The following is a 21,767-nucleotide window of genomic DNA, read 5'->3' as shown; positions in this document are numbered from 1 at the left end:
TATCAGTCCCAAACTACCCAGAATGGTGAGTTTAGCAGCTCAAACTGAAGCTACCAGCTAGGCGTCTCCTTTAGGATTTATTTCAGAATTTTTGGACTCTTTCTTCAACAAAATTGTACCCTTTCAAGGAAGAAAGGTACGGCAGATCTGCAGGCTGTACATGCACAAAAACCCCAGCTGTAAACACACTTATTTCTGCCTCTGTTCTGACTTTGTGGCTGCAATCAATCCTTTGCATAAAATGAATAAAACCCTTTCTAATCTGCCCAATCTTGGTTCCTGGATAAAACCAACTGAAAGCAAAATCAACTAATATTTCACAGCCTCTAATGCTAATGCATAGAAATCCACCGTTTTCCTGTACCGATACTTTCAGATCATCTGCAGGAAGAAACCCCTACTGAAACCCTCAAGCCAAAGTCTCCTTAGAGCAAACTCAATATCAAATCTTCACATAATGAAAAGAAGACCTAAAAACTTCTTTTATCTCTTCCCTTTAGGGTTTGGCGCTATTCCCAAGAAAAGTACGATTTGGCATTAAATGATGTTTTAACTTTTAATATTTATTTTTTACTATTTAAGCTTCAAAAATAAATCTCTTTTCAGTTTAATATAAAAGTGGCCCCATCCGATGAGAAATAGACCCTCACTTAAGTTATAACTTAAAGTGACCTTAAAATATTAAAACATTAAAGTTTGCCATTTAATATTTAATTACTTTAATTAAATATTAATATCTCTCTAAGTATCCATCAGAATTGCCTGCCGTCAGAACTGGAGACTACCAAACCATACTCTGCCACTACCCAACCCACTGGCTAAAAATAGCAGGACTGCTAAAAATAGAAAGTGTCTCAAACGGAGTCCTGGAGACCTCAAATGAAAGCCAGTCCTGTAATGCTCACTCTGAAGATGAAGAATCAATCTCCGGGAGACCCTCTAACCAACCTCATCAGCCTACGAGGGTCAGTGATAGGCTAATCTACTTAGCTGACAGATGTCAACTAGAAGGGGACATCACAGAGGCAAATGTTATCCAAGTCTATATTAAGATAATTACATACTGTAGGACTCGTAATTTAAAGAATGGAAAAAAAAATATGCATGTATGTATGTATGTATGTGTATGTATCTATGTATGTATATATATGTGTGTGTGTGTGTGTGTGTGTGTGTGTGTCTATGTATGTATGTGTGTGTGTGTGTGTGTGTTTTTATTTATGTGTGTGTGTGTGTGTATATATATATATATATATATATATCTGTGTGTGTGTGTGTTGATGTAATGTAAGGATGGATAATACCACCAAAATCTGTTTATAATCTAGAATAATACTGTATTTCAATGTAATGCTGATAATATAAGGGACAAGGTAACAATTATAATGAAATCATGGCAAATAAAGGACTAATGATAACAAGATATTATTAACATAAAGCATTGATGATAACCTGATATAATGCACTAACATAACATAATGGAACTTGTGATGACAATGTTAAGTATAAACAGTTATAGTAACTTTATATCTGTAATGGACTGAATTGGATATTAAATATAATTTCATTAGAATATCATAGACAAGATTGTTCGTTGTATATAAGGGACCCTCTCTTAGGTATGCCACTCCATAGTGGATGCTTAAAACCTGCCACATGGAGCCAAGAGGGGTGTAGCATCTGCTCTTGGGCTTAAGAGAGGAGGTGGTTGTGATGAGGAGGAACAGGGATAGGACACCTCACTGGGTATGCCACTCCGTGATGGATGCTTAACACCTGCCACATGGAGCCAAGAGGGATGTAGCATCTGCTCTTGGGCCTAGGGTGGAGGGTCTCTTGGACACCCTATCCAGCTAGCCTACCCTAATGCACTAAGAACTGGATGATAAAGAATGGCAACTAACCTACAATCTTGTTTTATTTAACAAATATAATAGTAATAGTAATTATTACATTAAAAAGAATTGTATCACTCAATCTAATTCATTAGTATATGTTTCAATTATAAATATTACTTCATATGTGTTCTCTAATTTTGTGTTGCAGGAAAACAGTATATAAAGGTACTCTCATAAACCTAATTACCTATTTTAGATTTGGGCAAATCTAGATTAATTTAAAGTACAACTAATTAGGGGACATTACAGAGATGATGACGACTTGGGTGAATTTGATTCCAAAGCAAGGCTTATAGATATTACAACAGAAAACTGTGAAAGATCATAAAGAGTGCCAATATAAAAGTGGATGGGGCAAGACATCAAAAGGAGATATCACATGCGAATAATCACTTGGAGGAATTACACTATGTGAAAGAAGGAGAAGAAGAAAAAGATGTAGAACAAAAAGATACAAATATGGTATCAAAGACCCCATCTAAATTTGTCCGGAAAAATCATTCTGAAGATCTAATTCTTGGTGATTTAAATGTTGGAATACAAACCAGAAGAAGACCAACAAAGACATCGGAATATGCAAATCCCTCCTTACTATCCAAAATAGAGCCTAGAGACTTTGCAAAAGCAATCAAGACAAACATTAAATTGATGTTATGAAAGAAGAGCTAGATCAAATTGAAAAGAATGGATCATGGGAACTTGTTCCAAGACCAAAGAATAAGAATGTGATTGGTACCAAGTGGGTATTCAGGAGCAAGCTGAATGAAGAAGCCCAAGTGATAAGAAACAAAGCAAGGTTAGTTTGTAAAGGTTAAGCTCAAGTTTATCAAACGGATGTCAGGTCTGCCTTTCTCATTGGCAATTTAGAGGAATAAATTCAAATTGAGCAGCTAAAAGGGTTCCTATTATCAGAAATTCAAGATCATGTGCGCACATTGAAGAAAGCATTACTTTATGGTCTAAAGCAAGCCCCCAGAGCCTAGCATTCAGGACTTGATAGATATCTACGCCAACAAGGCTTTCAAAAGAGGAATTGTTGATAGTAATCTATACATCAAGATTGTAGGTGAAAATCAGTTGATTGTAGTGGTGTATGTTGATGATATCGTTTTTATAAGTAGTAGTGACAAAATGTGTCAACAACTTGTTGAGGACATGCAGAAGTTCGGGATGTCCATGTTTGGTGAGTTATCATTTTTTCTTGTAAAAATTAGTTGATTGTTGTGGTGTATGTTGATGACATCATTTTTGGAAGTAGTAGTGACCAAATGTGTCAACAACTTGTTGAGGACATGTAAAACAAGTTTGAGATGTCCATGTTTAGTGAGTTGTCATCCTTAATCTTTCTTGGTTTACAAATATCACAATTTGTCAAAAGAATAATCATCTCACAAACCAAGTGCATCAAGGAGATGGCAAAAAAATTCAAAATGGAAGATTGTGCACTAGTGAGCACACCCATGATCACGGGTTGTAAATTAAGCAAGGATGATGAACCTCCAAAAACAAATCAGACATTGTATAGGTCAATAATTGACAGTCTACTATATGTAACAACATCAAGGCCTAACATCATGCAAGCAGTAGGCATGGTAGCATGTTTTCAAGCAGCACCAAAAGAGATTGACATGCAGGCAATCAAAAGAATTTTCAGATATGTAAAGGGTATTGTGAATTTTGGTCTGTGGTATCCCAGAGGTGAGAATTTCACTCTAATAGCATATATAAATGCAGATTGGACATGTAGTGCTGAGAATAGGCAAAGTACAAGTGGAGGGGCATTTTTTTCTTGGAACCAGTCTAGTGTCTTAGTTAAGTAAGAAGCAAGCTTTTGTTTATCTATCCACAGTAGAGGCGGAATATATAGCAGCATTGTCATGTTGCACACAAATTCTTTGGATGAGGCAAACATTAAAAAACATCAAGGTAGAATTTGATCATCCAATCTCAATGCTTTATGACAACACCAATACAATAAACACTTCAAAAAGAATCCAGCTATGCACTCAAGGACAAAGCATATTCCTATCAAATATCATTTCCTAAGAAAGCAAGTAGCAAAACAATAGGTCAAATTGGAAAACATTACCACAAAATAACAGATTGTAGACATTTTTACAAAATCCCTTCCAAAAGAGACTTTTGAGTATCTCAGGCAAAACTTGGGAGTGGTATCTTTTTCACATCTTCACTAAGTGCTTAAGGTGAAGCACAGATTTAGGAAGAGCTAATAAGTGTCTTATCTCTCAACTCCATAGTTTTATGGTGATATGCTCAATAAAAGATCAGCTAGCGAATTGCTAAAAGGGGGGAGTAAGGGAAAAAATGGGAGAGTTGTAGGAAGAGAGAGAATGCGGCTATTGATGTCAAAGAAGAAAAGTTGTAGTGAGGGGCAGATGTACAAAAAGAGGAAGAGTGTAACGTTGCCTTCCTGATTTGCCCTAAAATCACAATTGCAAAAAGTTAGGGTTAGGATATCTCTTTAATGATGTGATCCTAAATTTAAATCCTAAAATCACAACATGAACAACATATGCAAATATACACATACATATGTTTAATCATTAGGATTAGGCAATTACATCATATTCATACATTATCAATAATGCAAGAATATTAGGATTTGGGAGAAGGGGCATGATGGGTCCGCCCGAAGCCATTTCTACACCAAGCCCAAGAGTGGATGTCAATCAAGCACATCTCATATTCTATCATAAGGACATATACTTAAAACATTCTTCATTATGCATAAACAACATGTATACATTTATAAGATGATGATTAGAAAAAATACCATGTATACCACTGAATATAGGTTTGGTAACAATAATCTGAGATAACTAGAATTCTGTTGTGATGAACTGGAATTGCCTCCTTTGTGATTGCTTGATTGAATGATTCATTAGTGAATGATTGATTGAACTAACTCCTTAGATTGTATGATTTGAGGTATTGGTGAGTGATAATGTAATGAAGGCTGGTTTGATGATTGAATGAACGCTGATAGAATGACTTGCTAATTGATTGTTTGATTGATTTAAATGATTAGAATGATGATTGATAAAACATCATTGAGAGACTGGAATGATCTCTTTTATACTTCATTGGTGAAACAGTCACCACCTTTCATAAAACTTGGGTCACCACCCTTCATTAGAATTGAGTCACCAACCTTCATTGCTACCTTTTTAATAATATATTTGTTCCCAATTGTTCTCTCCTCCTTCCCTCCTCAAACAAGACCTTCTTCCCTTTATATCTTCCAATTGTGAGGGAGAAGTCACAATCCTTCATTATGCCTTCACTTTGCAAGGGTCACAACCTTTCACAATTACACCCTTTCCAAGGGTCACAACCTTTCATCATTTCTGACCTTAACAGTCACTTCCTTATTTTCAGCCCATTCCTTCCTTCTTCTATTAACCCTTCCTTAATCCCTATCCTCCGCTCTTTTTTCCTCTCTTCATATTATTCCTTATTGATGCCTGAAAAATAAATTGAATGAATGATTCAATAATCGGACGATTACATTGAACGATATACACACGTATATATAGAGGTTACAAGACAATGTTCTATAATTAGAACATAACGTTAAAGTAAAAGATTAAAGAGCTAAAAGCTAATTAACTAAAAAGAAAAAGCTAAATGCTAAATAAAGCTTAAAAGCTAATTAATTTAAAAGAAAAAGCTAAATGCTAAATAAAGCTTAAAAGCTAATTAACTAAAAAGCTAAATGACCATTAAACAAGGAACTAAATATAGGTGACTAAAATATAATTAAATATTCTAATAATGCCTACACTTTTTTGTATTAAACTCAGAATCAGAATTTTTATTCCTCTCTCTTCATATTAATTGCTTGCTCTTTTTATACCTTCATATCTCAGTATTGTTCTCTCCTCGTTACCTCCTCAAACGAGACCTTCTTCCCTTTATATCTTCAAATTGTGAGGGAGAAATCACAATCCTTCATTATGCCTTCACTTTGCAAGGGTCACAACCTTTCACAATTACACCCTTTCAAAGGGTCACAACCTTTCATCATTTCTGACCTTAATAGTCACTTCCTTATTTTCAGCCCATTCCTTCCTTCTTCTATCAACCCTTCCTTAATCCCTATGCTCCATTCCTTTTTCCTCTCTTTATATTGTTTCTTGATTGATGCCTATTAGCCACACTCAAACCAACGATCGGCTAGCTAAAGAGGGGGCAGTAGCTTAATTGGCAGAGCACTCCCGTAGCAAATGGAAGGTCCTAGGTTCAAGCCCTAGCTGGCCCATAAGATATTTTGTTCAAGCCTACAAATTATTTTAATTGAAATAGTCCATATACCTACAGGCTTGAATTATAATTGTGAAAATTCAACAATTTCAAGCTTCATAATAGAAAGGAATCAAAGGAAATTAAATCACGAAAAATTATAATCATAGAAAGGAATCCAATGAACATTATGAAAAACTTAAAAATTGTTTGAAACTTTGAAAGTGAACATGTTGATCATTTCAAAGTCACACAGATTACACTTTCACATTTTCTAAACTATCTGAAAGTCCCTGTGATGAAATTTTAGAATTTTCGGTATGTTATTTGAAAGTGAATAAGACAAAATCTAAAGAAAGCCTTTGTATTAGTGTGCCCTAAGTTGCTACCAATAGCATGCCCTAAGTCTCTTCCGCTCGTCACCCAAAATGCAAAAAAGCCTATGCATTTGTGTGCCTGAAATGCAAAAATCACAATAAGTCTTTAACCTTCAGAAGCTAAAATGATTTTGTACCCCATTTGGCAAGTTTAACCTAAATAACATGCAAGTTTCACCATTTTTTTACGAGTTTTAAACCAAAAAATACCACAAGTTTTTGAAAAAAAATCCAGCGAGTTACTACATGTTTTGCGAGTACTCTGCAAGTTTTCCATCTTTGTAGCAGATATGCTAAAGGAAAGGAACATAAGGGTTTCAATTGAAATGGCTTTCTGAAAAAAAGGGCGATGGGAGTTGGAATCATAGGCTTTTTATGTAGAGCTTTCTATCTATATTCTTGATATGCTAAAGCACCCTCTAGTCTTTTGTTGACAGGGAATTGTTTTCAACTTCCATCGTGAATTGGTGTATTTTGAAAGAGAATTACATATATTATAAAGCAGAGTTTAAAGTACATAGTTAAACAATAGCAATAACTTTGGTGAAAAACTCAAAAGTCACGAAAAAATATTATGATATTGCTAGTATAATGATTTTTAAGTTTTAATAAAGTTTTACTCCAGAGTTGAACAATTATTTAGAAAAACCCACCAATTATTTGGCGAAAACTCGTAACTTTGGAAATAAACTCAATCGCAACATAATAACTCGGTTTACCCAAAAAGGCTTCCAATTCTGCTTATTTCAACTATGTTTTTCTGATCCCTGCATTCAACTAGGGTTTGCAAGTATTTGGCTTGGGTTTGTAAACATTCACCTAGGATTTGCAGGTGTTAAAAGAATAGATTTTCAGCAGTGACAACTTGATGGTTTTTGCTTGTTTATTGTTTTATTCTCAATGCACTTTCAGAATTTTTTTTGTTTTATTTTTCATTCACAGTGAAAGGATCTTTCGGGTGGGATACATTAGTTGTGGACTGGGAATCCAATCCCTTCATAAAAAATTACAATATTAACAATAATCCTTCCCCATATAAACCAATTTTACTGATGCATTTCGATAGCGACGATGTGAAATTATTCCACAAAGTAAGCGAATTTTCAAACATACGGAAATACTGACGTATTTCGTTTCATAGTTTACTCAACAATCTTTTCAACAAAATTGAAAAAAAAAACTCAATAAATGAAAGAAGGTAATTCCACAGATAATGAATAAATTTAAGAATTAAAACATACATTTCTCAAAAATGAAAGAAAATACATTCCACGAAATGAAGAAGAAATATCCAGAAAAATAAATGGAGAAATTGAAGAAATCAAAGAATGGCTAAAACATGTGTAACCTTTAAAAGAAAAAGATAAAAAACATAACAGGAATGGAAAAACAAGAAAATCGACGAAACGAGCGCATTCAAAACGATTAAAACCATTCCAGAAAAGAAAAAACAAGAAAATCGATGAAACGAGCAATTTCCAGCAACATATGACAAAACCGATGAAATTTATTCAACAAACTTTCGACGTAATGAACAAAGATTCCCCAAAGGCTTCCTTCTGCTTAACATAAAAAGTAAAAATACTTACCTTGACGAAGGGCGCATAAGTTAAAGTGCGCTTGCCGAAGCGGCTTATGAATTGCGCAAGAAATGTAAAGCAATTATCTTTAGCTTTAACAGCAACCCTGTCCCGGGATGGGAGCAGAGTTTCCACTGCGCTTAAAATCCCTGAGTCTTCATCAAACACAGCTGCAACTACAAACGATATATCTCCTTCGTCAACTAAACCTGAAGTAAGCGTCGAAATATCTTCTATAATATCTATAACCTCCGCAGAGGCGCCTCGTCGCGTAGCCTCGGATTCTTCTTTCAGTAAATTGAAGTACTTGGCTAGTTTTTGATCCATCTCCCATACAATTATTTAGCACAGGAAACCTACTTCTGAGTATTTTTCTTCTCTTCTTCTTCGGAAAGGCAGAATACGCTCTTTGATTGTTTGCTGTAGAAGGCGGGCTTTTTCGTTTTTAACAGGTCGAAAAATGCAAGGATATGCATCGACCGACTTACATAAAGGCCGCGCTGCTAGAACCCCAAGGTTATATGGACATGTACGTCATGTGACCTGCCGTCTGGTTGTTCTCCCGCTTTAACGCGCAAGTTTCGAGAGTTAGCGAGGGGATAGTGGAGCATAACCCACGTAGTGCTGCTTGCAAAATCCTTGTCGCAGCGATAGATGCCGAGAGCTTTTGCATTTAAAAATTGGGTAAATGAAATTCATTTCATTTTTTATTTTATTTTTTGGTACTTTAGATTAAGTGGAAATACAACTAGCAATTGCACCTTGGTGTGCAATGGGTATGCCGAATAGATTTGGAAGGTCAATTAGGAATTTTTTTGGTCTATTAGCTACATAGATTTGTGTAGTAAATAAGGTCAATTGGTAGGCCATTTAGAAAATGTTGTTGTTTGTGCACCATAGGGCTCAATGGAGAAGTGATAGATTCGAATAGACTATGAATCCATTTACAAGTATCTAAACATGATTGAAATAAAACCTTTGAATCAAGAAGATAATTAGGTTTCAATACTAACAGGCTCATGTTATGTTTGCAATAGGAAGAGAGGGAGAGAGGGGGGGGGATAGGGATAGAAAGACACAGAGATAAAGGGGGAAGAGTGAGAGAGAGGGGTAAGGAGGTAGAGATATAGATAGAGATGCATGTGGATACGAAGATGGATAAGGAAAGGGATATGGCGATGGATGAGACAGAGAGAGAGGGGGGGTAGATAGACATGGAAGAGTTAAATATACTATGAGAGATATGAGAGAGATGTAAAGAATGATAGAGGTAAAAATAGAAAGATAAAGATATAGATGCAAAATGATATATAGAGATGGAGAGAGGGAGAGACACATAGGGGTAGAAAAATGGAGAGATAATGAAATAGAGATAAATGGATAAATGGAAGAAGAAATATGGAGAGATAGAGATAGAGATAGAGAGGCAAGGAGATAAAGATACAAAGGTATAGGGAGAGGGAGAGAGAGATTGATTGATCGATATAGAGAGGGAGACATGTTTAGAGATAGAGGGGAAAAGATGAAGATAGGGTTGAAATGAAGATAGAGGGAGATGGGAAGGGGGAGAGAAATAGATATAGATATAAAGAGAGGTAGCAAGAGAGATAAATATAGGGTGATAACAAGGGGAAGATAAAGAGGAAGAGAGAGATAGAGGGAGAGAGAGGGGGAGATAGAGATAGATAAGATATAAGGAAAATAAGAAGATATTGAGATTGGTAGTGAGGGAGGGAGAGAGACAAAGATAGAGACAAAGAGTAGATGTAGACAAATATATAAAGAGAGAGGGAGAGACAGGGAAAGGGAAAGATCAATTAAGGGAGATAAAGAGAGGAAAAGATATACAAGGAAAGATAGAGATGTATGGGAAGAGAAAGAGATAGAGAGAGGTATATGGGGAGAGAAAGGGAGAGAGAGGAAGAGATGGAGAAAAAAAACAGGGAGATAGGAAGGGAGCAAGGGAAGGAGAGATGGGGAGAGATAAAGGGGGAGATAGAGAGAGGAGGGAAAGAAAGGGAGAGAGATAGGTAGAGAAGGGAAAAAGAAGAAGAGGGAGATGGAGAGAGAGATAGGTAGAGAGGAAGAGAGAGCAGGATGGTGAATATATAGCCCAATATGTAGAGAGATAGGGGGAGAGGGAGAGGTAGGCCAATATATAGAGAGAGTGAGGGAGAGGGAGATAGGGTGAGATATAGATAGAGGGATATATTTATTAATATATATTATATTACATAATAATTGTAGAATATAATATCTATTAATAAACATAACTATAATGTTATTAATACAGGAGCTATTATGTCTAAAGGTGACTAGTGATTAAACTTGAGTTGAAAATCATTGTGTGGAACCCAATAGTTTCAAGTGGAGTTATTTGAATCAATGGAGATATCAAAATTGTAATATTACTTTAGGAATAATTTCAATAATTTACATTATATAATATAATATATAATAACACAATTTAATTTGTGCTATATTAAAAAATATATTGTGTATTAATTATATATTAAGTTGATAAATGATTAAATTAAAAAGTATATATTTTTTAATTTATTAAAATTCAAATATTAATAATATTATATGAATCAAAAGTAAAAATTAATTTTAATAAATTTTAATTATTATTTGTAATTTCATAATAAAATATAATTCAAAATTACTTAAAAATTAAAATAAAAACTAAATACAAAATTTCAATATATAAAATATAAATATTAAATAAAAAATAATTTAAAATAAATTAATAATGAATAATAAATTTATAAAATAAATAAATAATTTTTAAAAAATTAAAAATAATAATTTGTTTTTATTCATAACGGGATTAAGATTTATATTGCTTGAAAGAAAAGTATACATGCCTTTAGCTGCTTAGCAGCATTCCATAAAATGGGGTCTCGCCCCTACAATAACAAAAAGAACCCGAGACAAAAACCACACCTACAAAGCCTACCATACCGAATACATTCCATGCAACTAGGAATCCCCAACCAAAAAACCGACGACCCACAAGAGCTCATTCTACCGGAACCAACCAAGGGCTTCCTCACTGGAGAAGTTGGGAATGGCCTGACTGGGACCTGCCTCAGGCAGCTCCATCCTGACGCCTGTCGTGGTTCCCGGTCGTCCGCCTCGTAGCATACTGCGATCCACCACATTCGCATTCTTCTGCAGGATTTGGTGACGCACCAGCGGCCACCCATCTTTGCCAACCGAAGCCTGCGACTTCACCGGGGTCTACTTGCCACGCATTTTCACTCTCTCCATCGGTCCCAACTTCCACACAAAGTCCACAATTTCCCACCACCCATTCCTTGCATCCTCCATCTGGAATTCCACTGAGCGAGAAGTTGACCACACCACCAGAGGCTGCACTGCTTCATTTCCCCCACCTAAGCGCCTCCACAGCCCTTGCTCCATTCTCAAACCCATACTAATCTCCGCTCGAGCCACCACCTCTGTCATGCCACACCGACCATTTTGGTCTCAGTACTAAGGACGCCACCCTCAGCACCTCCTCCTTTGAACCTCCCACCATTAGAACCAGAGCCACAAACAGGGACGAAACATACAAATTTGTTCGCGGGCGACAATCAGTGTCCAAGAATTCTTCCCCAAACATCAAGCGAACAACCCTCCAAAAATCTTTCTCATCCACCCTAAAAACATTCAACAGGCGATTGTTTGAGATTGTGCCTCAAAATACAGGCATTTGGCCCTTTGTAAACAATGAGAAGTTGGCTTCCATCCTTCCCCTAACTCACAACCAAAACCAGCACTCGCAATAGCCAAAACAACCCTTTAAACAATGTCAAAAAAAGAAAAACGAGGGCCTAAAATAACAATCCGTAGCCACTCCAAATATTAATTTCTTCGCACGCACCACCTCATACCACACAACATCAACAAACCAAAAATCCATACACTAACATCATAGCACCTACGCTGCCAATACACAACTTGTTGTCAGTTCGATGAACACAAACCACGTGAGCCAACCCCACCCCTCCATCGTGCATATCTAAAACGGATCATGCAAGTCACAACACCATGTCTCGGGTTTCCCTTTCAAACACAAAGCACCTTCATCCAAAATCTAAGGGACCCAAATCCCTTAAGTCTTCAAAGAAATTAAAATGATCCGCCAAGGAACCATTTGCACCTACGTTCGAAAGCCTATCAACCTCAGCATTCGCTTCCCTTAGAACATGTGATACCTTAAAATCCTCAAACCCACTCAAAAGGTTATTCATCCTTCTTATATGTTTATCCAAGTGCCAAGCCTCCATCCCTCTCCTAGCAATACCATTCACCACTATCTGGGAGTCCCCTTCAAGATGGAGTTTTTTCACCTCCAATTTCTTCGCCAAAAGAATTGCTTCAATTGTCGCCTAACACTCAGCTTCGTTGTTAGTACCATCCACCAATCTCTTTGCTCCAAGAGCAAGAATACTACCATTCTCATCACGAGCTATGACCCCTGCCCCGGAGATCCCAAGATTCCCCCTCGACGCCCCGTCAAAGTTGATCTTGGTCCATCCCTTGTCTGGCGGAATCCACTCCAAACTTTTATCACCCATCCTAGGAGAATAAACCCTCAAAAGCCCATTAGCAGGCCTAAAAATAATAATAATATTATTAATATTTTCATATAATATATATTAATCAATTTTTTTTATTTTTTTATTTTTATCGGTAATGGGTCGAAGCCGATAAGGTGTACATACCCTACCCCCTTGTGGTATTTGAACTTGTGACCTCTCTTTCAAGAGAACAAGTTCTTTACCACTAGGCCAACTCATGTTGTACATATACTAATCAATTATTAATATATTATCATATAATAAATAATAATTAAAAAAAACATATAACTTATTGCTTATATATTATATTTCTTAAAATTTAAAAAATTTAAAATAATATAATTAATAAAATAAATAAATAACTAAGTTTTAAAACATGAAAATATAAACAATATTAGATTTTTAATTAAAGAAATACCTAGTGTGTATGCAATGAAAATAAATATACATGAATCTTTGTACGTTGTGCATATTTTGTCCGATTTGTCAGCCTCTAATCGAATCATTACTTTGTTTAATACGGTGGTGTTAATTTGTTTAAATAGAAAATGCATCGGATTTTGTGGAGTAAACGTGGGTAGTTCTCTTTCGATGAAAGCCAATTAAAACAAAGAAATAAACGCAGTTAAAATATGAAGTGAGATCGTACAAGAAAAATCGTGAGAATGGCAAGAAAAACCGTGAAGAATAAATGCAAGAAAAACAGTGATGACGGAAATGATATGATGGTTGTAGATGGTGCAATTGTCTTGCACGTCTCTCCGTCAACTTTGACTATTGATTTGCAAACTTCAGCTCGTCAATTTCATAGAAAGAGACGCCTTCGGCGTAAAAACACTTCATTTTAAAGTGTGCGCATTTTAGATAAAGTGGAAATACAAAAGCTTTATTTTACAGTGTGACTCTTTCAAGTACAACAGGGATAATTATGTAAACACATTGGTAGCCAGCTCTTGAAATAATTTATTCAGCGAGGAGTTTGTGGAGAAGTTGGGGGCACTCATAATCACGTTGCGTAGGAAAAAAGCTAAAATGCAAAAGTTGGTTTGCGAGGTGATTTGTCCTATAGGTTATATTTACACTTACCAAAAAAAGTATAGTATTTACATGAGAAGGATGTTAGAAATTAGTGTTGATATATATATATATCTTAAAATTAATATTATATTATTATTGTTGTAATATTATTATATATTATTTTTTTAATCAATAAAACATGACACAAAGTCGCGAGGATTCTTTTATGTAATAAAAAGTGTATTTATATTTCGAATCTTTATGAAAAGATCAAGGTTGCCACTAGTAACTTAAAACAACCACCTATCCCTATTACTTTTGTCAAAAAATTACAAAATTTATACAAAATTGAGTCGTATATATTTTTATGCCCATCCCTCATCAAGTAACAAAAACCACAGACATAATCAAGCATCAGTAGTCATCGTCATATTATCTCGCTTCTCGTCTTCGTCATTGTCTAGTGATCATCAGTAAAAACCATCACAGTCAAAAGGAGGAATTCCATTTCCTTACTCCTCGTTATGAAATGTCTCAAACCAAACAATATCAAAGAAAGAATTCAACCATTGCAAATTGTTGAAATCATCCATGCCTATACGTTTCCTCTAAAAGTCTCACCCCACTAGTCCCCTCCTTCAATGTAGAGCTAGTGCCACCGCGTCCAAATTGAGGATGAAAGGTTATCTTGCTTTATTAAACAAATAGAATTTTTGAATCTGGTGTTTAGTTGGGTACGACTTCTTGATAAACATTGTTGATTCTTTGAAAACTTAGAACCCATTCAATGTAAGTGAAATACATTATACACTTCCAAGACGATATTAAGATTGAACCATTAGTATATACAGGAAAATCTTTAGACAAACCAATCTTAACAAAGTCAAAGGGAAGAAGAATAGAAGTTAGAAATAAATCCCAAACAACCAAAGAAATCAATCTCAAGGGGAGAACATGGATTCGTAAGGAGGGATTTGATCCAATTTCCCCCTTCTATATATAAACGCGCTCTTAAAATTTACGAGGAATAAGTGACCAATGTGTGCCTTTAGCTACAATTGGAAAACAAATAGGAAAAAAATGATATGTTAAAACAAGAAACAACTAGGGTGGGTACCTTAAAAAAAAATCCACTACTAAGGAGTTTGTAGAGCCAAATCTATAAATCTACACATAGTTTTATCCACAAAAAACTAGGACTGTGGTAACCACGTGACTAGCATCTATTGGTTGTTTTTGCACTTTAAATTTTTGAAAATGAAATTCATCTCATATTTAACCCAAACAATAAAAAATTGTTATCAAGAAAGAAACGTGCCAAATTTCTCAATTATATACACAAAAAGGAAAGAATTGGAGAGATAAGGTGTTAGAACATAACGTTGTCAGGGCTCACATCCTTATAACATTTATATATAATGTTATTATATAAGGTTATAAAACCTTACACATTATATGCTTTATAAGTGTATCCCATTTAAAATAGTTATAATCCAATAACTATTAGATTATTAATTATTTATGAGTGGGGGTTATTCAAAAGGTGCGACTAGTGAAGTCACCCTTCCTCCTATATTTAAGGAGGTCCTCTCTCATTTGAGAGTTGTGTGAATTTGAAGATTTGTGGTGAGTTACATCACTATGCACAAGAGGTATTATTGGCCATGTATATCTTGTGTAATGTGTACATTTATGCATGTATGTTTCTCATATCATTTACTTTATGATCTTGTTTATAATGATTAGTATCCTAAGATCCTAATTTCTAACATAAGGGATGAATTTGATACTTTTCAGACTAATCCTTCTTATATATGCAATATTTTCAAACGTTTTTTTATGAAAATATTTTTAAAGATGATCAATGACAAGATATTCAGCAAGTCTTGGAGGACATGGTTAAAAATTATGTCTCTCATAGAATTGATGTTGATTATAGTCAATATCTGAATAAAATTTTGGCATTGGATGAGTTGGAAAAGGCTCATTTCGGCCCCTAACAAAAGATGCTTAGTGAAGCATCATAGGAAGAGGATGATAGCAGATATCTTTCTCCTTCAGGAGATGAACCTTAATTCTTCTATTGGAAAGGAGTTAATATTGTAAATTATGGAAGGGATTCTCTGTAGATGTTATAGGTACGATAGAAGGATTGGGACTTTTATGGAATGATAATAAGATGGACGTATCTCTTATTGAATTTTTTTCTCAATGGATGTTGTGTGAGGTGACATCTAGATTAGAAAATCATAGTTTTTTTTCTCTTTAATGTGTACTGTCAACATAGAAGACAAAGTTTGCACATGGTAGGAGATTATAGGTAGGAAATACCTACTAGCGGGTGCAAAGGTCATCATTGGGAGTGATTTGAACACTATTTTGGATCCAATAGACATGAGTCATTGATTATGTATTGTATTAATAAGGTGATGACAGACTTCCAAAATTTTATGGATGAGATGGAAGCAGTGGGCTGCATGCCAAGGAATGAGACTTTTACATAGAATAATATAAGAGTTGATTTTACCAATATAGAAAAGAGATTATACCAATTCATGGTTGGTTCTAAAAGGGTTGGATGACAAATTTTTCTGTCACTCAAACATCCTCCCAACTTTTGTGTTCAATCATTTTCCTGTCTCGTTAGATATAAAAGATAGTGAGAGGCCTAGTAAAGGCTTTTTCAAATTTTCAAATATGTGGTGGACGGAGGCAATGTTGGTCGATAGGTTGTGAAGTTGGTGGGAGGAGAGTGATGTTTATAGAGGAATGACTTCTTTCTATTTCATGAAGAGGATCAATTTTGTAAAATAGAAACTAAAAGTTTGGAATATAGAGGTTTTTTAGAAATATTCGTGGAAAAAGAAAAAATTGAAAGGGATTTGGAGGAGTTAAATGAAAAAGTCATTCTATAGGGGATGTTTGCAGAGAATTATAAGGAGAAACAATTAAAAGATATATACACTCATAACTTTTAGCGAGGGAAGAATTGTATTGGAGAGAGAAAGTGAGACAGAGTTGCCTAGTGGTTGGGGATCTTAACACGAAGTTCTTTCATGCTTTGGTTAAAAGTAGGAGATACGAGAATAGAATGGTATAAATCCTTTCTAAACAAGGAGACATGGTTAGGAATCTAGAAAATATTGAATCAAAAGTAGTCTTTTTCTTCTCAGAGCTCATGTTAGGCAATGTAAGTCAGACTTTTTTCAGACGAAACATAACTTTTGGATTGTATCCTAACCTACATCAGAGATGCAAATAATAGGATGTTGAAGGAGCCCTACTATTTGGAAGAACTCAAAAAAGCTACTAGTTAACTTCACCCGGAGAAAAAACCTAGGCCGAATGGTTTTTCGGTGAAATTTTATCAAAAATATTGGAATTTTATTGGCTCAGATGTGCTAGAGCTCGCATAGGAAATCAAGAGATCACAGAGGAAATTAAAAGGAGGAAGAAAATCATAAAAGATTTAAACAACACAATCATTGCTATGATCCCAAAGAAGAAGATATGTACTAATTTTGGAGACTACTGACCTATATCCCTTTACAATAGTTTTTACAAAATCATCACAAAGGCTCTAGCTAATAGATACAAAAATATTTTGGGTGCGATTATATCAAAGGACTATAATGGCTTCATTCCGGACAAAGACATAATTGATAGCATTATTTTTGCAAACGAAGCGATCCACTTGATCAATTATCAGACGATTAATGGTTTGCTCATCAAATTAGATATTAGTAGGGCTTGTGACAAAGTGAATTGGAACATTTTGTTTATAGTGATGAAAAAAATTGGTTTCGATGATGATTGGATTAACACCATTAGAATATGCATTTCCTCTCCTTGTTACTTTGTGTTAGTAAATGGATCATTAAGTGGTTTGTTTGTGACAATGGCAAAAGTTATGGGCAAAGATTATTAAAAGTTGAAAATGAACAAGATATGGTTGGGTATTCAAGTCATAGAGGGAATCACCCTTTCCCACTCCCAATTTGAAAATGATATAATTCTTTTTGGAGATTCTTCATTGAGGGAAGCAGAAGTCATTAGGGGAGCTGTTGAGAAATGTTCGTCAACCTCGGGACAAATTTTGAATATAGAAAAACCAGAAGTTGTTTTTCTAACATCAACAAAATTTGTCAGAGGATCACTAATCTTTTGAGATTTGCTTGCTCGAGTCTTCCTTCTAAGCATCTGGGGGGCCTGTTGATCAATGGGGGATGCAGAAATGCACATTGGGAGGAGACCATCAATAATAATATAAATAAAATTAATTCTTGGAAAAACAAGTGGTTGTCTCCAACAGGGAGGATATTAATGATTAAATTGGTATTGGTTATTGTTCCTATTTTTGTGATGTCTTGGTTTAAGATGACCAGTAAGGCCAATAATATTTTGGAAGTTATTATAAAAAAAATTGTGGGAAGGTAGGGGAAAGGACCCAGTAGTTGAGCATGTACCAATTGTTGTGAGGGTTGTTGATACCTTTTGTTCCAAAAATTGAACAAATAAAACCTATTGTTTGAAACAAAAAATATCAATTTTTGTTAGGAAATGTACCAACAGTTGTGAGGAAATGTACCAATACCTGTTAAGAAATGTACTAATATTGTAAAAAGTAACCAATCAGGTGATGCCATGTCAGTTGCACAACTATTGGGGTCTCTTTTGCATGCCCATTGGTCTCACTTTTTTGGGGGGTTGTTTTGGACACCTTGGCAAAAAGCATGCTGATGTGGCATCATATTTGATGATGTGGCCCTGAAACCTTAGTCATAAGCAGGGGACTTGCCAAGTAAGTTGTTGTAAAAAAATCATAGTGATTTGAAATTTCCAAGTAAGATTTTGAGAAGCGCAAAGTTAGGGTGCACAACTACTGGGTCCTTTCCCCTAGTTGGGAGGATAAGAATATTTCATTAATTGTTTGGGATAAGCTTTGCCAATCCAAAGAAGTAGGGGGAGCGGCTCTGAGAATAATGATGAAGCATGACATATTATTAGGGGCAAAATTAATTTGGAAAATATATAAGGAACGAAATAAATTATGGAGCAAGATTGTTAGGATAAAATATTTAGATCAAGATGAACAACAAAGAATATTTACTCTAGCTAATTTGGTGGGGGGATTAACGATTTGGAAGTTCATGTGGTAGAGTTGGTATATTGTCACTAGCCATATTTCATGGAGGATTGGTAATGGTAGAAAAGAGAAGTTATGGACAAATTCATGCAATGGTAAGGAAGCAATTACCAAAATGTTGGGTAATCTAGAGTGGATTCCCGGGGCGATAGACAAATGTGGGGAATCTGTTGTAGACTATGTTGTTTCAGAGATAGGGGTGTTGGAAGATGATCACTCCTCGATCGATGTTGAGAGAATGGGGATTCCAAATTGCAATAGAGCAGCGATAAACACTATTCTGCAAAATAGAAAGATTATAGTATCAAATACCGAGGTCAAAGTATTTTGTTGTGCATCATCTTAAGGTAATTCTTTAGTAAAGATGGGATATCACATACAAACAAAGGTTTCCACTAATTCTGAATGGCCAAGGTGACTGTGTTGGCATTCGTATGTACTCTAAAAAGCAGGAGCTTTTTTATGGGTGGCCTTGCATGATAGAATTTTGACTAGGGAAAGGCTTCCGATGATCGAGATATGTGGATCAAGTATTTGTCCCCTATACTATGAGGATAGTGAAACTGCTTATCACACTCTTTTCACTTATTCTTATGTGAAGATATGTTGGGAATGGTTACTTTCCTCTTTGGAGTGGATGTGTGCAATACAAATTTCTCTGTTTAACTTTTTACAGGGATAATAAGAAAAATCTATTCTTCACTACTTGGGATTTGAAAATTCTGAAGAAATGGGAAAGATTAAAACCTCCATTAGAATTGGACCCAAGTAAAGGTGTGGATAAGAAAAATGTTAAATAGATGGCCCTAGTTCGAGGGATATTGAAGATAAATATTGATGGAGTGGCTTAGAGCAATACAGAAGCAACAAGAGCTAGTTCTGTTATCAAGGATGATAAAGAATAGTGTGTATGGGCCTTGGCCGAGAAGGTGAGTACAACAACAAATAATGAAGTCAAAATTTGAGGTGTTAGCTTGTGGTTTGTGTTTGTGCACACAAAAAGGTGTTAAGGTCCTATATATAGAAAGAGATTCTTTAATATTCATTGACGCAGTAAACAAAAATGAAATTTATAACTAGAAGTTATCAAGATGGCTGGTGATTATTAAAAAATATCTCAATGAAATGGGAGATGTTTCTATCTCGCATACATATAGGGAGGCTAATCAGGTGGTCGATAGGTTGCCTAACTTAGGAGTGGATTTAAATCAAAAGCAGAGTACTCGGCCTAGGGTAGAGATCAATGAATAAGTGATGGAAGAAATCAATGCTGACAGACTGACATGACAAAATGGAGGTTGATAATGGGTAGTGGAGTAATTTTACAGAGAGAGGAATCCCTTTCCTTTGGACTCTATTGTTCGAAAAACATTTATTATTTGTACAATCGATAAGAATCAGGATTTGATGATTAGAATTTTTTTCAGGGTTTTGCAAATATTCCAAAAATATCTGGCAGTGATAGCCTCAATTTTCGATGTTATGGATTGGATTTCTAGATAATTCCTTAGTTATAAATGCATAGCTTCCACTATGTTAAGCAACATTGTTATAGAAGTTTCAAGATAGGTGATAGTGGTAGGAGGAGTTTGTTTTGGAGTTGTGTGCTTATGCCTAGAGGAGGAGATTGATAGGTGATTGGGTTGAATGTTCATGATAGAAGATGAATTTCTATTGTTGGCGATCAAGAACATGCTTGGATTTGAATTTGTTGAGGCAGATCGCAAACACGATGGTGAGATTCTATAGAGATTATTTACTATGTCCATGGAAGCAACTGGAAGGCATTGTAAGGTAGTGAGAGTAGCTCACAAGATCCTATAGAAAAGGTACAAGGAAGAGGTTATTGCTGATCTGGACCTTGTTTCTCCCAACCCCAATACTGGAATCATCACTGATGTGTTTGATGCAGAGGCAATTGGTAGAAAGTACAAAATGGCAAAGGCCCTTAATCTATATAGGGAAGGACTAGAGGAATTCTCCCTCACCCCCTTTGCCAATTTTGTAGGCCTAAATGAAGATTTATTCTCTACCTCTTAGATGCAGAGGATTAATGTGTGGAGTGAAGGGTAAATGTAATCTCTTGCTAGATGTACTAGTTTTTTTGCAGTTTAATAGAAATGGATATACCCCCATAAGGTAAAGCTTACCAATAAAATAAATATTATTAGATATTATTATTATTTTTTATAATAAAATGCAACACGGGGTCATGAGGATTCTGATATGTAATAAAAAAGTACATTTATATTTCGGATCTTTATCAAAGGATCAAAGTTGCCACTAGTAACTTAAATAAAAAACCTATCCCTATTACTTTGTCAGAAAAATATAAATTTTTTACAAAATCAGAGATAGAATCAAGCATCACTAATCATCATCATATTAACTCGCTTCTCATCTTTGTCAATATAGGGTGATTATCAATAAAAACCATCATAGCCAAAAGGAGGCATTCCATTTCCTCATTCCTCATTATAAATGCCTCAAACCAAATAGTATCAATGAAAAAATTTGACCATTGCAAATTTTTGAAATCATCGATGCCTACCTGTTTCCTCATATTGTTTTGGCCCACTGTTGCCCACCTCCAATGTCAAGCTAGTGCCACCACATCCAAATTAAGGTTGAAGGGTTGCCTTGCTTTATCAAAGAAAATAATGTTTTTGAATTTGGTGTTTAGTTGGGTATGACTTGTTGATAAACATTTCTAATTGTTTAAAAACTTAGAACTCATTTAAAGTGTAAGGGAAATACATCATACAATTAGACTAAGATGATATTAAGCTTGGACTATTAGTATATGCAGGGAAAGCTTTAGACAAATCAACCTTAACAAAGCCAAGGGAGGAAGAAGAAGAGATAGAAATAAGTCCCAAACAACCAAAGAATGCAAT

General features: G+C 35.2%; 1 protein-coding gene across 7 annotated transcripts in view; it reads right to left on the bottom strand.

Moving 5' to 3' along the window:
* LOC131027990 (uncharacterized) overlaps positions 1–8,752 on the bottom strand; it is a 200,942-nt gene extending 192,190 nt beyond the window's left edge. For 6 of the 7 annotated variants that reach the window (XM_057958098.2, XM_057958100.2, XM_057958097.2 and 3 more), the window contains exon 1: positions 8,128–8,751. In XM_057958098.2, the coding sequence (XP_057814081.1) occupies positions 8,128–8,445 (318 nt within the window). In that variant the 5' untranslated portion in view covers positions 8,446–8,751. Of the gene's footprint in view, positions 1–8,127 lie in introns of all 7 variants that reach the window. The other variant, XM_057958096.2, reaches the window with a different exon arrangement.
* Between the last annotated feature and the right edge of the window lie 13,015 nt (positions 8,753–21,767).

Source organism: Cryptomeria japonica, chromosome 5, assembly GCF_030272615.1.
Source record: "Cryptomeria japonica chromosome 5, Sugi_1.0, whole genome shotgun sequence".
In the NCBI taxonomy this organism is placed as follows: domain Eukaryota; kingdom Viridiplantae; phylum Streptophyta; class Pinopsida; order Cupressales; family Cupressaceae; genus Cryptomeria; species Cryptomeria japonica.
Note: the sequence above shows the minus strand (reverse complement) of the source record. Positions and strands in the feature narration are given on the sequence as shown.